The sequence below is a fragment of the Diabrotica undecimpunctata genome, chromosome 9 (assembly GCF_040954645.1).
Source record: "Diabrotica undecimpunctata isolate CICGRU chromosome 9, icDiaUnde3, whole genome shotgun sequence".
NCBI lineage: Eukaryota > Metazoa > Arthropoda > Insecta > Coleoptera > Chrysomelidae > Diabrotica > Diabrotica undecimpunctata.
In genome coordinates, this window is record NC_092811.1 from 44,353,500 (window position 1) to 44,370,947 (window position 17,448).

The 17,448-nt window shown below is 30.0% G+C and overlaps 1 protein-coding gene across 1 annotated transcript in view; it reads right to left on the bottom strand.

The window, feature by feature from the left end:
* Window positions 1–14,119: 14,119 nt before the first annotated feature.
* Window positions 14,120–17,448, bottom strand: part of LOC140450028 (uncharacterized) — a 46,402-nt gene continuing 43,073 nt past the window's right edge. Inside the window, exon 6 of the mRNA XM_072543450.1 lies at window positions 14,120–14,238. Coding sequence (XP_072399551.1) covers window positions 14,221–14,238 — 18 coding nt within the window. The 3' untranslated portion in view covers window positions 14,120–14,220. The remainder of the gene's footprint in view (window positions 14,239–17,448) is intronic.

The following is a 17,448-nucleotide window of genomic DNA, read 5'->3' on the forward strand; positions in this document are numbered from 1 at the left end:
TGGTAAGTCAGTAACATATAGAGAATACATCATTTATGTTTTTTAAATAACAAACATATAAAATTGGAATTTGGTGTTTATTGAAGGTAAACTAAATGCACGATCAAATACTTACCATGTCGGGATAGTATTATGAGGTTTTTTCCTGGTTTTTCCCTCATAATTTACTATGGAATCACTAACAGGAGAATTTTACTGTCATCATGGCATGTATTTGTCTTTTTAAAGACGAATTAAATGTTATGATCTTTTCTGACGGATATTCTCAAGTTAAAGTTGATTTCATGTAATCGAATGAACTATCTTATAAGTAAAGTCGTCCCAGGAACGCAACTCAACAATATTGGCAATATCATTTTAAAGTCGTCTACTTTAAAATGTATAATGTATGTCTGAATTGTCAATATAGATGAGTCAGATAAAACTAAATTATTGGAAGAATTTTTCACTAAGTAACAAAAAACAAAATTTGTTTAACTTACTAATGTTTGTATTTTGAGAACGATTTCCGAAGTGGAAATTGAAACGTCAATAAACGTATTTTAACCTTTAATTGGGGCTTATTCCCATTTAAATAGTAATTAATTTAAAATGCCACAAGAAAATAGTTTCAAGTTTCAATGATATTTGGCATAAAATTTGTTTGGTCAGCTTATATAGAAGTTCCTTTTTTCATACTGTGTTATGGGCAGCTCTTAGATCCAAAAAAACTACAGCCTGTACAACTAGGAAAACCAACCCTTACTTTCATTAATAAGTGTAAAAATAGCTTAATAAATTTAATTGATATAGTTACCTACATAGGAACACGAAAGTAAAAAAAAAGTTTTAAACGTGTTCATTAGCTAAAATATTAGTGAATTATTATTTAAAAAGAACAAACTAAGTATACAGACATGGCCTTGTTAAAAAAATATAAAATAAGGAACAGAATTCAATTAGTCGATATTAGTCGATATATGATTGCTGCCAGTGTAATGTAGTAAGAGACTTTGTTAAGCCAATCTGGGTTACTTGTGTAAGTGTTTTTTAGTTTACTCAATGAAATGTAAAACATCAACAGTAGTTTGAAAAGTAAAGAAAAAGAAGAACTTTATTTTACTCAAGATAAGTCATTCCATTCCAGTTTATAGCAGCAGCTGAGATGTGCTATTGGACGATAGCTTGCAACTTTATTTTTGAGTTGTATTGGGTTTTAATACAGCAATTATTTTATTTTTTTGTAAAGCCCTTATTTTTTCAGTTATTAAAATATTTGAGTAGACGCATTCACTCATTTTCTTCTCCTTTGGCTGCATTGTAGTAAGAACTCAGGATGTATCACGTCAAAACCAGGCGTCTTAACAGTTTTCATGTCTCGGAGGGTTGATATTATTTCTTCGGTGGTGAATTCGGCATATATTGTTGTATGTTTTGCACAGAAATTGTGTGGTATTTACCGGCAGGTTTAATAGCATACTCTATTTATTATAGTCAATACCAAGTGCTTTTTTTAGAACTCTCAAAGGTAAAGATGCTCGTTATAAATACTGCTAGATGGACATAATCCGGAAAGATGTTTGTAAAAAGACCATACATTTAATATTAGCGGTGTACTTTTTTTACCCTGGATTTTGCTTACCCCTTTATAGAGCTCTCAAGGTAAAGTTTACCTACTAAGTGAGGAACAAAATCAAGCCCAACCAGATTAGACTTCTGGGCGAAAAGTGCTTTTACACATAGCTTTATTTTTCTTATATTTAAACTTTCAGAGTTAACGTGGGGACTGTGAGTCCGCTTGTCGAATTATTTCTCGATTTCTGACGATTAATTACGATCTCGGTCGTGGCGTGCTCGCTAGCTTTAAGTGAGGTGATACTCTAATCAATATAGTTGTGAGAGTTGTGTAGTGCATTTAGTTCCGCTGCTATATTGAACTGCGGAACGTGAAAAAATATTTGTGTAATTTATAATTGGGAGTGATATACAGGTTATGTTTTCTATATAATTGATTGATATAAACTTATTGTTTTTACAGATTTTTCTAATAATAAGTTTTGAAAAGCAACACGGCATTGTTGAAAACACGGAGTCTTGAAAAGCTTTATGCGGAATTTCTCTCTGATTCTGAATCAGAACTTGAACCTGACGATGACGATGCTAGTTTGGAAGGAGATTTCGAAGAAATCGAGGACCACGACACCAATATGGAAGAAGAAATTGAAAAGCCAATCTCAGAAGTCTTGGATGTTCCTCAAAGAGTGCCGCATTTCATTGGTAAGGATGGAACAACTAAATGGAAGAAACATGTAGGAAACCGCCGAATACGAACTCGCAGTGACAATTTAATTAAGGTAAAAATTTCTGGAGTAACTAGGGAAGTACGGGATATGAAAAGCGCATCGAAGATTTTGAGTTTTTTTTACTGAAGAGATTTGGCAAACCATTGTAGACAACAAGAATATCTTTACTGAATTGTGTTCTTACAATCTCAGTAATAAATCTGCAAAGCAAATAGATATTTTAGAACTTAGGTCACTATTGGGTCTTTTATATATAGCTGGGGTAACTAAAAATAACCACAGTTATGCAGATTTCTTTCTCGCCTCCAGAGATTTTTAGATTGACAATGTCCCTTGCACGGTTCAAGTTTTTGCTCAGACACATCAGTTTCGATGATAAATGAACACGATTACAGAGGTAAAAATATGACAAATTGGCAGCTGTGAAAAGATTCTTCGATTCGTTTAATTCAAATTTATCTAAACATTTTTCATTATCAGCATATACAACAGTAGATGAAAAACTGGACGCTTTTCGTGGCAGTTGTGGCTTTAGGGTATATATGCCCAATAAACCTAATAAATACGGCATAAAAATATACGCATTAGTAGACGCAAAGTTTCCTTATACCGCAAATCTAGAGGTATACCTTGAACAACAGCCACCTGGCCCATAAGTTGATACGAGCAATATTTCCCTCGTTCCTCGCCTCTGCAGTCCTATATCTGGTTCTCACAAAAATGTAACAATGAACAATTTTTTTACGAGCCTCAGCTTGGCCGATCTTTTTTTGAACGAACATCATCTGACTATGATAGGCACTATAAGAAAAAACAAAAGAGAGCTTCCACTTCAATTTACTGATCCTAAGAGACCAAAAAAAACAAATATGTTTTGTTTTAGAGAAAAATGTACGATTGTGTCATATATACCCAGAAAAAACAAAAACGTTATTTTACTCTCAACGATGCACAACGACGATTTGCTAGACGAATTAACGGGCAAGCCAGAAATTATCATTGACTATAATAAATCCAAAGGAGGAGTAGATTTAGTTGATAAAATGTGTGCCGCCTACAATTGCGCTCGAGCCACTCACCGATGGCCTATGATCATTTTTTATTCTGCAATGAATATAGCTGGTATCAATTACTTTGTAAGAATTAAATATAAATCTAATGAGATAGATAAAACGCATAGAAGACATTTTCTAGAAGCTCTTGGTATGGAACTAGTAAACGATCATCTACAACGTCGATGTTTGAATAAACATATTCCTAGATCAATTAGGTCAAGAATAAAAGAAATTTGCCATATTGAAGAAAAAATTATCCCAGCCCCAAATCCACAACCTCATCGTCAAGTTCGTTGTTTTTACTGTAGTAGACAAAAAATAGGCCAACCAGATATACCTGTCAAAAATGCCAAAAATTTGTATGCTTAGAACACGCCAAATGCATTTGCTCCGACTGCCTACAAGATGGTATTTCCGAAGACAGCAGCGAAGATTGACTTATTTTCAAGTTATAAATTTATTCATGTATCTACTTTACGCAGCTCAAACATTTGTTTTTTATTTAGTCTTTGTTTAATTTCTTAGAAATAAATGTTTTTTATTTGTTTAATTAGTGTTTTTTTGTTTTATAGTACTGAAAATGCGAAAATGATATATCTGTTAACTTTTATTTTCAAAGCATGAGTTTAAATACAAACTATAGTAAATTTGTGTGTAAATGTTTTTTTTTGTCTATTTTAATTATATATTTAAAGAATCGACTAGTTCTCAGACCGTTTTTCCGAAAATATTTGTTTTCTGGACCTTTTCTAGATTTGCGGACTGCTAGTCCGACGTTACACTTTATGTACCATCATATCACGTTATCGCTGAAAGGTTAATAAAGTTTAAAAGGGTAATATTCAATGTATAGATTTTAAAATAATTTTTTCCCGCATTCGAAGCAATGCGACCTTCATCGTCCCATCATGGTGGCGTTTTGAAAGATTTAGCTAAGAATTTGATCATTTTAAAAAATTTATTATATGCATCAGTAATAGAATCTTATAAAAAATATTATTTCGTTAATTATGTTTTTATTTGATTCGAGCCTGAAGGTGCTCTCTCCAGTTTCTAAATTTATTCCAGTTTGCATTAGACATCGATTATTTATCTGGCAATATAAAAATTGTGTTTTAAAATTTCATATCCATGTCTTTGGAAGAACAATGCAGTCAAACGCAGAACATAAATTAAAGGTTATAATAGTAAGATCTATAACCGATTTGATATGGCATGGAAAAGTAGCTCTACTAGCCAACCCGTCATTAACAACATTTAAATTTGGAAAGAAATCTAATGCTTCTGTATGTTCATTAAAGGAACACGAATTGGATCCCCATAATCTATTATGTGTATTAAAATTACTAACGTAATTTAGCAATGTTACTCTAAGTTTTGCTGGACGGTACACACTCAGGATCGTATACATTTTTGGTCAATATTAATATTTATACCACAAACTTTTAGATTAGAATAATGTTTTGCAACTCCTCCATATCCCATACTACTACTTTTATTAACTATATTGAAAATAGCGAAGCAAACAGTATCAGATGGTACCAAAACAAGTTTCTGATAAAAAATCTACATCAAAACGTTCTTTAAAAGTAAGTGATGTAAAGAATATTTCGTTGGCATTTAGCGAACGAATACTCCAGTGAATAATTTTAACACTTTTGAATGCTATTTAGCATCAAAGTCATTAATATCTTAGGAGACGTGTTTTGGTTCACCATTAAGATTGATAAGCTCTGATAGTTTGATTATACAGATTGAACGAATTTCAAACGGAACATACGAAATCAATGTATTTCGGCTCAACTCCGCTCTAGGTGGTTGGCCAACAAAAGGTTGTCAAATAATTATATTATAAAAATCCAATACTTTAGCGGGCTGCTGGATTCTGAACTCATTCAAGAACAAGTCAAAACTCCACCCAAATAGGTTGCCTAGAATCACTGTGCAAACTAGACTAAACAAGCAGTTATTATGCTTTCAAACCACCTATCGCTTCCTTATAGTCCAAGAGATAGAGCCGAAATTTTGAACTGATCAGTAATATGACATTTCTCTATTGGAATATATTCATTGTAACTGGGTTAAGACTTTGCCTTACAGGCGGACGCCCCTCGGGGTACAGGTGGTGGTTATACAGGGATGAAGTTTTCATTTTTTTCGGAAAAATTAACGATCGATAATATGGCTGAAAATTTGCACAGAGTAAGATCTTGGTCTAACTAGACGAAATCCCAAAGGGCGGACGCAAGAGTGGATACATAAGGGCTGGCGGACAGGGGTGAAGTTGCAATTTTTTGGGGAAAAATTAAAGATAAGTAATATGTTTGCCATTTTCATGGCTTATTATTTAGCCCCTAAACACTCTAAATCCAAAAAGGCGGACAGCTGGGTTGATACAGAGAGCCATAAAACGGGGTCAAATGTACCATTTGCCTGCGCATTTTAGGTCTCGGTAACAATTCTCAAACTGATTTTATTATGATATTTTTATACCGATTGATTTAAAAATTTGTATGCTCACTTCTGTTACTATTCTGAAAAGCGTCAAGTAGAGTTTTCCTCAAAACTTTCCAAAAAAATTTCCGTAAATAAAAATTTTCGTAATTTTTTGAGGTAAAATCTAATTTGTAGAATACTTTCGATTTTCTGTAAGTTATACCATGATTTTTTTCCAAAAATTTTCAAACGATTTTTCCGATAAGAAAAAAAATTTAGAAAAACTTTTCTAAAACATTTGATAAAACGTCATTGTCTGAATCTTTCATAGAATATTTTGTAGTATTAAAATGATATTATGATAATGTTTTTTTTTTTAAACTAAAGTCATATTTACTTTACAAATCACATTTTTTTCATAAATATAAATATTTTACGAATTAATTTTTAATTGAATTAATGTTTGATATTAGAATGAAAAACAAAAAAAATATTTTCAATATAATAATCAATTAAAATTATCTGATGATTGATAAAAATTAATTATGAAAACGGTTAAGTAATTTTATTAAATTAAAGTAATTTTATAATGTTAACTATTGAATATTTTCGGTATAACAAATAGTAATTTTACTTATTTTTTATTACAATAAAAAGGTTTTTAAATTTATATTGCATAAATAATGGTTGTTCAGATATAAGAAAAATTTGGTTTATTATTACATTAATAATCAAATACAAAATATATTATTCCTATTTATCAATAGGTAATATTCAATTTGTAGAATTCCTTTAACATTTTACAAATAACTAGCGGACCAACTCGACATCGAGCTTTTTAAATGAAATTTTTATTTTGCGAGAAAAATATACAATATATACAATGACCGGAAGTAAAAACATTTTTATCAATAACTCAAAAACTATAAATGATAATTTCGTGAACTTACATTTTTGAACTCTACGTTGAATTCTCTATTGATTTGACTAATAAAAACGAAACCGGAAGTCGACCTCAAAACCGGAATGCAATTTTTAGTTCATCAAATGTCGACATGGATATCATTCAGCAGTTAATTTTGCATGCTGATTGCGAATCCGGTGTCAGATTTGCTCTATCTTGACGTTTTACGCGCGTTTCAGGACACTTCCGGTGTCGGATCGCAACCGGAAGTACATATTTAGATTCGTCTCGACGAGACCTTTCGATCCATATATACATTGTGGGGTCTAAAACTTAAAGTAAATTTTAACTTCCGGTCATCTCAAAACCGGAAGTGAATTTTTGTACCAAAAGTATATCTTGACAATCTCATACGTAATACTAATAATATTCCGAAAAAATATTTTAATTATCTAATATGGTTTTTGAGTAAAGTGGTGGACAAGAAAAGGGCTTAGCGTTTTAGTATATAAGATTATTAATAAAAGTCAATTTAATAGTAGAATTATCAATTTTTTAAGTTTTAAAATTTACTTTGTAGATATTTTCAATATTTTTTTTTAACTTTCAAATTGATTCAATTTTGTTTTCATTAGTTAATTATAATTTTACAAATTTTGATTGGACATTAATTTTGCATCATTATTATTTTAAAATATTTAAATAATAATGATGCGCGTTCCATTTAGATCAGTAATTCTAGACGCATGCGCTAAATGTAATAAGTATCAAGATGCTTTTATCCAACTTGGTGAAACTGACTTCGATTGTAATGAAGTTTTTGAAACCTTAGAAACTTTCATATGTCACTTATATGGAACAGGATTGACGAGAACAATTCCAAAAAGAAAAGTAAACGATGTCAGATTTTTAACCGGCCATATAAGTTGCATGATGTGAACGAGCCTTTTTTAAAAAAAAACTAAAAATTTCGATGCTTCAAGCTTACCACCATGTCAAGATGAATTACACCAACATCTACTGCGAGCTCATTATATTTCAAATATTTGGACAAATACTCATAAAAAAGTACCAACAGAATTGATTGTTGAAGAACATGGTTGGGAGCTTAAAGATGAAACATATAAATTCAAATGGTTTAGTGGACCTCAGATGCCAGAAACAGTTCGAGAAGTAGTGATTGAAAATGAAGCAGATAATGAATGTGATATTATTGAAAGTGAAAGTGACGAAGATGATGAATGTGATGACACCAATGAGAGTGAGAAAAATGACGAAATTTTTAAAGTTTTTCTAAATTTTTTTTTCTTATCGGAAAAATCGTTTGAAAATTTTTGGAAAAAAATCATGGTGTAACTGACAGAAAATCGAAAGGATTCTACAAATTAGATTTTACCTCAAAAAATTACGAAAATTTTCATTTACGGAAATTTTTTTGGAAAATTTTGAGGAAAACTTTATTTGACGCTTTTCAGAATAGTAACAGAAGTGAGCATACAAATTTTCATATCAATCGGAATAAAAATATCATAATAAAATCAGTTTGAGAATTGTTACCGAGACCTAAAATGCGCAGGTAAGTGGTACATTTGACCCCGTTTTATGGCTCTCTGTACCAACCCAGGTGTCCGCCCTTTTGGATTTAGATTTTTTAGGTGCTAAATAATGAGCCATGAAAATGGCGGACATATTACTTATCGTTAATTTTTCCCCAAAAAATTGCAACTTCACCCCTGTCCGCCACCCCTTATGTATCCACTCTCGCATCCGCCCTTTGGGATTTCGTCTAGTTATACCAAGATCTTACTCTGGGCAAATTTTTAGCCATATTATCGATCGTTAATTTTTCCGAAAAAAATGAAAACTTCATCCCTGTATAGCCACCCCCTGTACCACGAGGGGCGTCCGACTTTAAGGCAAAGTCTTAACCCAGTGACCCAGCAGTCAGATGGATATTTTGACCGGTGTTGCCAATCTCATTCCTCTAGATGTTTGTCAAATAAGGTGTTAACCAAAAAATATTTACAGGAAAGAAAGGAATTAACTACAAACCAATAAGTTTATTTTTGTTATTAGTCTGTTGTAGTAGATTGGTAAATACAATGAAAAATATAGGCAAATATCCGATTTATTTAAAGATACGAAGAAGATATAACTCTCAAAAAGATCTGCAAATCGGATTATTACACGGGGATTGGCAACATTGACTTTGGGCGGCGCTATACAGACTATGGTGCGTCCTAAAAGGAGACAGATAGTTGAACGATATTTTATACAATTTCTATTACTGGGTATTGATTTATTTTTGTCCAAGTTTTATATTGGTCCACTATTTCAAATGCAGTTCAAACAGACATATATTAAATTGTATGTTCCGTTTTAAATTCGTTCAATCTGTATGTACTGACCCTGTATTCTGTTTGTTGGGAAGTTTTTTCGTAATATCTGCCTATCGCTATTAGTTGGTTTATTAAAGCCTCCTCCTCCATATTTTAAGTTCTCTGCCACAATGGCGCTCTCCCTGGGGCTTTTTTGATTTTTCATATATTTTATTATTTTTTCAATTTCCTCTCTTTGGTATTTCTTCTATTACTATTTGGGGTTTAGGAACATCATAATTTTCTTTAGTAGTCACTCTGTCATTTAGTATCTCTTCGAAATATTCTTTCCACCTTTCACATTTGGTCTTCGGTCACTCTGACGTTTCCTTGCTTATCTTTTACATTCATCGTTCTTCCCTGATACCCAGTTTTACTGTATTTTACCTTTTCGTAGAAAAAATTTATTTTATTTTGTTTGTAATTTTTTTCAATACGCTTTACTTTATAATCCATATACTTTGTTTTTGCAATCTCAAACTTTTTAATCGCAAAACTGATGTGTTTTTTAACTCTGTTCTATATTCGTCATCGGACCAGTGGTTTTGTTGTATGTTATTTACAATAGCACTATCTTGTTTGGCATTTGGTTTTTTGTATATCCTTTTGATAATCCCGCTCTACCTCAAATTTTCGTAGTTTTTCAAAATTAAATTTGCTTTGCACTCTCTTTTTCCCTTTATGCTTTTTAACTATTGCAACTCTCATATTAGCCCAGGGAAATAAGCATTTTTTCATGACACTCGTCCGGCCAGGCAAACGACAGTTGTTCTGAGTAGTATTTTCCTCTGTAACAAAAACCTATATGTTTCCTGCAGTCGATTTTTTGGACTTAATTAGTTATTAACAAATTAAGGTCAAAAAACGGAAAATTTTTGCTTTTTTCGTCCATCAGCAAAAAGTGAAGCATTTTAGACAAATTTTATTAGAGAAGAAACTTATAAGTCACATAAAAACCTTTAAAATGGCGTTTTTTAAATGTTTCTATCCTTATTTGTTGCTTGGAAAGTTGCAAAATAAGTCAAAAATTTGGGTTTTTTATAAATGTTAATAACTTTTTTGAAAATAAACTTATAACATTTATATTTCATAGAATACTGTGTCTATGAGTGCTTAAAATATTATTAAAATTTCAAAGTAATCGGTCAAATAGTTTAAGAGTTATTTTATTTCTTTATCCCAAATTAATTTTTTTTGCAACAATATTAGTTAGAAAATTATATAGTTTTGATGATAGTTTCTTGAAGAAGAAGACTTATTCTACTATTAACATTAAAAAAAAATTAAGAAAATTAATTTTAAATATTGCAAAATAATTTTGCAAAAACATGTCGCTTTTTTGCTTATAAACAATTAGAATAACTTTTTTACCATTGCCTGCAAGAATATTATTTTCTTATATTTAAGAAACCTGAACTTTTTCACAAATTTAAAAAAAAAATTGTCCTAAAATAATTTGGTACAAAGTTAGCCTCTTTTTTTATTTTATTTATAGCAGCTTTGTTTATAATAATTAATTAATCTAATTAGCGTTATTTAAAAGAAAATACTTTATAGTTTTAACGTACCAAATTCTAAAAAGATTGCCCTTCAACTAAATCGTCCACAAAGCTTCAAAATGTGGTCTTTAAAATCGACTGGCTTCGAAACTCACGGAAGCCGTAGGGAGGGGGAAGGAGCTGTTAGCTGTATCGCTGGTTCTTATTTATGGGTTTCAACGTTCCTTTTTTAATTTGTATGTGCTGTTTGCGTACATTATGAATATGCATTATTTCAATAAATTGTTAAATAAACTATCTAATTTGCTTCATTTTTTTTTTTCAATTTTTATTATAATATTTGAGATAATTTTTATTTAAAAACATAAATATTTATAATTAATTTATACCTCTTCAATAAAATTGTAAATAATTTATTTATAATAGATTTTATGAAAACAACAAATTTTCCTAATCAATTGTTTCTAAAAATAGTATTGCTTTGGAAATATTAATTAAAATAATTTTTCTAATGTCTATTCTTCATTATTTTATTATTATTCTTTTTAAGTTAGAATTAATTTCATGTTATCGAATGAACTATCCTACAATAAAGTCGTCCCAAGAATGCAACTCAGTAATATTGGCAATATAATTTTAAAGTCATCTACTTTAAAATATATTATATATATATATATATATATATATATATATATATATATATATATATATATATATATACCAAAAATAATGTTAATAACGTTAAAATATCTACCAAATTAATACTTTGATAAAAAAATAAAAATATCTAGAAAACTGATAACTTTAGGTATAGGGAGTACTTTATAAAATTTGAAGTACGATATTAGTACTTTTTGATAGTGATATAAAATACAGGGTGTTCCATTTAAAATTACCAAGAAAATAATGTACTTGCATTTTGACTTACCCTGTATTTGATATAACGAATATTATAAAAACGAATATGTTTTATATGTTTTAACAATTATTAAAAAAGTATGGTTGCAATAGATCAATGTTCCTATACTTCTTTGTAATTATACAGGGAGTTAAACTTGATACGGTCACGTGGCTCGAATGACAGATAATAGATGGACAAAGCGGATACTGGAATGGAGATCAAGAGATGATGCCTACCGAAGCAGAGGTCGTCCACCAACACGTTGGACTGACGATCTAAGACGTTGTCATAGGAATTGGATGCAAGAGGCACAAGATCGAAATAGATGGAAAATTATGAGGGAGATCTATGTCCAGCAGTGGATAATCGAAGATTGAATGATGAAACTTGATACGATTTTCAGATAATATTGGTTATAACTTTTTAAATACCTGGTATAACATAATAAAACTTTACATTGTTGTGATGTGGAAGTAAAGCAGATTTCAAATTTAAAATAAAATACAGAACACCCTGTAAGATTGTAAGTAATTTTAAAATGTGGAGTTTAAAGCTGCCTACAATTTTTGTCAACAACTTTTTATTTGTAATTCTTACTATAACAGATCTACTGTGATTTCTTAATTGTTATAAACAAAGCTGCTATAAATTAAATAAAAAAAGAGGCTAACTTTGTCCCAAATTATTTTAGGACAAATTTTTTTTCTTTTAAATTTGTAAAAAAAATTAGGCTTTTTAAATATAAAAAAATAATGTTCTTACAGGCAATGGCTAAAAAGTTATTCTAATTGTTTATAAGCAAAAAATCGACATGTTTTTGCAAAATTATTTTGCAATATTTAAAATTAATTTTTCTAATTGTTTTTAATGTTAATAATAGAACAAGTCTTCTTCTTCAAGAAACTATCATTACAATTACTAAAACTATATAATTTTCTGACTTATATTGTTGCAAAAAAAATTAATTTGTGATAAACAAATAAAATAACTCTTAAACTATTTGACCGATCACTTTGAAATTTTAACAATATTTTAAGCACTCATAGACACAGCATCCTATGAAATATAAATGGTATAAGTTTATTTTCAAAAAAGTTATTAACATTTATAAAAAACCAACATTTTTGACCTATTTTGCAATTTCCCAAGCAACAAATAAGGATAGAAACATTTAGTAAACGCCATTTTGAAGGTTTTTATATGACTTAAAAGTTTCTTTTCTTGTAAAATTTGTTTAAAATGCTTCACTTTTTGCCGATAGACGAAAAAAGCAAAATTTTTCCGTTTTTTGACCTTAATTTGTTAATAACTAATTAAGTCCAAAAAATCGACTGCAGGAAACATATAGGTTTTTGTTACAGAGGTCCATACTACTCATAACAACTGTCGTTTGCCTGGCCGGACGAGTGTCAAAAACAGGGTACTTTTTTTGCTTATTTCCCTGGCCTATATTAATTCTAACAAAAAATTATCAGGGTCTACGTCTACTTTTAATATCTTGTCAAGGCATTGCTTTAGACAATTACTTTAATTCTTCATAAAATTCATCTTCCAGTTATTCTTCTTCTTCTAGTTCATTCTAGTTGCACACATTCTGTCCGATTTTGCTACAAATCGTTTTATGTATGCCTCTACTTATATAAAACCTGTATAAACTAATCTTTTCAATTTTGTTTTCACTCAAATGTGTTTCTTGTATTGCTGTGTTGTGTATTTTATATTTTTTAAGTTCTTTTATTAGGTTAATTAATGCTCCCTCCTTGTATACTCCTCCTATATATTCTATTTCGCAATAATTAGGTACGTTTTCCTAATTTTTTTTTTTTACTTTTTATGTTTAAACTTATTTTCCTGTTCATCGCTGGCGTATGTCGGCATAATTGGTCATCTTTTTTTCATTCTTTTTCCACTACTATATGCCTATATGCCGTTTGTTGGTCCATACTTCTAGAATTTTATCGTTTGAAAGTACCATTTCCGGTCAATTCCCATTTTATGCCATCCGCAATTAGTTTTTTGTATCCTATCTTCACGATTTTACCTTGAGCTCTTAATTTCTCTTCTTCATTTAAAATTTCCTGCCTCATGTATCTTTCCTTTTCGGTTAGGTAAGCGTTGATTAAGATCTTTTCTCCAGTAAAAAATCTAATTTTGCTTTTTTCTTTCATTACCTTGCTTTTTTCGCCATAATCCTTTATTTTTATCAGACATATATTGTTTTTTAGTAGCTTCATTGCAGATTCTATTTTGACATTTTCTCCTTTTCCAAGTGCTTTTGTATAAAATCTTTTACGTTTTATTTTTTTTGAGTGTTTCATCTATTACTGCTATTGGTTGACCCGTAATTACTATGTTATTTCTTTTCATCTCTTGTACAATTCTTTCTACTTAGTTTTCAACCTGGGTAAATTTGTTTTTTTTTTGTTTCTTTTAATTCTTGCTCTATCTTGATATGTTCTTTTTTCAGCGCTGCCATCTCTCCTCTATATTTCTTATTTTATTTCATGATTTATTTCAGTTCTTCCATCCTCTTCTTGAATATATTTCAAATAATAAGTTCACAGAACAGTTGAAAATGTAATTTTAGTTAAAACCATTTATGGTTTAACCCCATATAAACACAATATTTAAATCAATTTTGGCATAAAATTAAACTAAGGTATATAAAATTATAATATTCTTTTATTTATAATAGACAATACAAAACTATTTTATGATAGTACCGTTTGTCCTACTGCGTTTATTTTCTCCCCATTTTTTGGATTTCAGACGAAAACAAAGTTCTGAAATAAAAAAATAATGTTAGTCATAAAATTAAATTTTTTTAAAATTTCTTTTACGTTATACTCGCGCGCTTACATTATGCTCTTATATCATTATCCTTTTCGTATTTAAGTCCCAATTCTTTTAACAGAATGCTAACAAATGTTTTACCAATAAGTACAACTTCTTTATTTCTTAATTCATTACTTATACTTTCAGTGATATTTTCAATGCTGCAGCTTCTCTCTTAAATAAAGAATTATTGAATGATTTTCATAAACGAACAAACATTTCAATATGTTGAACATATGAAAATGAATCGTTGTGCTTGAGAAGTCAATTGTTTACCAGACGTACTTTAAAAATAAAAACCCTTAAAAATATTTCATATTAGTCCGTTGACGTGATTTTAGCCATATTTAAATAACATAATATCAATTTAGAGGTTAAAAAATATATTATTCGTTATTATCTAATAACTGAATTCTTACCATATTAAATCAAACACGAAGGTAATGATTAGTTGTTATAACAATTGTTTGTTAAAAAATATGTATACTTAAAGTACGAAAAAGGATTAAATATTTAAATCAAACGAGAATGATTTATAAACACATTGTAAAATCTGCTAAAATAAAATTTACAATTGTTATGCCAATTATTGCCAGTTGATAAATTAATCGGATATCATCGTTCATTTTCTGTCTTTGTTCAATGCACGGTGTTGTGTATGGACAGGAAGGTAAGTTTCTTGTTTAGTTTATTTTATATCGGTAATTCCGAGTAGGAAAAAGACGTAATATAAAATAATTCGTGAATAATGTCATACTTGTACAAAGATCCAGTGGATCGACTGTACTTATACAGTGTGGAAACCACTTATGGAATAAAATTGTTTGTGTCCCTATTATAGGAAATAATAAAAAACTCTGGGACACGTTAACTTTTGAATTTAAATGTGCGGTTTCTAAACATAAATTTAAATGTACAGGGTGATCCACGCAAGTCTGGCATAGTCCGTAATCTTTATTTTTAATGAAACACCCTGTATATTTTTATCTTTTTAAAAGATTCTTAACAACCTGATTTCAAAGAACTATTTTATGTAGGGTCTATAATGAACAATACAAGGTGAAATTTTGAAATTAATAATTTATCACGTGTTATGGTATTATTTTAAATAAGATAAATACGGACCATACACTTCTACTCTAACTGTCAGTATATTGGGAAAAATTTCTGTTTAGTAACCGTGTTAATATTTTTTGCCATGAATACGTAAGAACTGTCTAGATAGTCTGCTAATTAAACTAAATCGGTAAATAATGCGGATTGTTCTCAATCAGTTGTTGGTGTGTTGATATTTTACATTAAAATAATAAATTCCTAATTAAAAACCAATTTCTTGCAGAAATAAAAATGAAATATTTAACTGAGACCCACCGACTTGAGATTTTAATGATGATCGGTTACAAAGAGAATTGTAGAAGTCAAGTGGAAGTAGCAAACTTATTTAATCAAAGATATCCTCAGTTGCCTAATATTGCACCAGATACTGTGTCTAAAATTTATGCACAATTCAGAGAACTTGGACATGTCAAACCATTAAAAAGAATACCGAACTTTATTGAAGAGGAGGTGAAAGTGGATATTTTGTTAAGTGTCGCAGAGAATCCAACGTCAAGTTTACGTCAAATTGCACGTCAAAATAATGTGGGTCACACAACTGTCCTAAGGTGTCTCCATGAAGAAAAACTTCATCCATATAAATTGACTTTTATGCAGGAGCTAATAGAAGACGATCCAGATCCTACAATGGATTTCTGCGAAAGAATGATGGATAAAATTAACACAAATGAAATAGCTCTTAACACAATCCTTTTTTCTGATGAATCAACATTTACATTGAACGGAGAGGTAAACCGACAAAACTGTAGATATTGGTCAGCGGAGAATCCTCATTGGATGCGTGAGACACACACTCAGTATCCTCAAAAGTTGAATGTTTGGGCAGGTATTATAGGAGATCATATTATAGATCATGGCCCTATATTTGTAGATGGTAATTTGACAGCGTAAAAATATTTAAGCATGCTAAGAGACGATGTTCTTCCTCAGTTGGCTAACTTATATCCCAATCCACTAGATACGACCCTACCGCATGAAACTATCTGGTTCCAGCAGGACAGTGCAACACCCCATTATGCTTTAATGGTAAGAAATTACTTGAATGAACTCTTCTTCAATAAATGGATTGGACGAAGGGGTACTATTGAGTAGCCAGCTCAGTGGGGTTATCTCAATAACAAAGTATATGCAACACAACCAACTAGCATTAAAGACCTCAAAGAAAGCATAACTACAGAAATACCGAATATTTCACCTAAAACTTCAAAAAAAGTTCGGGACGAGTTTTATAGAAGACTGTATTACTGTCAGTAAGAAGGTGGAGAACATTTTAAGCACTTATTTTAATGTAATCCAATCAATTACCTCGGGTATCCTATGAATTAATTATCTTAAAGAAAATTATACTTAATGTCAAAATTTCACATGGCATTATTCATAATAGACCCCATATCATATATTTCGTTGAGATCAGGTTGTTAAAGAGCTTTTAAAAACATAAAAACATACAGGGTGTTTCATTTAAAATATACATTATGGACTATGCTAGACTTGCGTGGATCACCTTGTACATCCAAATTTATGTTTTAAAAGTGCACATTTACATTTAAAAGTTAAGGTATCTCAACGTTTTTTTATTATTTCCTAAAATAAGGACACAAAAAAATTTGTTCCATAAGTGGTTTTCACACTGTATATTCATATAATACAGTGATGAGTGTCTTACCACCCGGCAAAATAGCGGAAAGGATAGAAGACAGATTAAGTTGTGAGATAGTACGAGATAAGGCTAGTATTAGACGTGTCTGTTTGACTTCAGTCATAATTATACGGATGACCTCGAAAATCTATTTTAATATTTTATTTTATTTTTTTAATAATTTCTGATGTTAGAATAAATGATTAAATATATTAAGATATATTATAGTAAAAACCATTATTTAGTAGCGATTTTAAATTATAAATCTTTAAGTTTATTTAATAATAAAAATAACTCAACTGAAATATTTAACTAAACTAAAGGTAGGTATGTTTTTGTCCGAAAACAATTATTGTATGTAAAATTGGAGTAATAGTTAGAGACGTTGTCTATTGACAAGAAG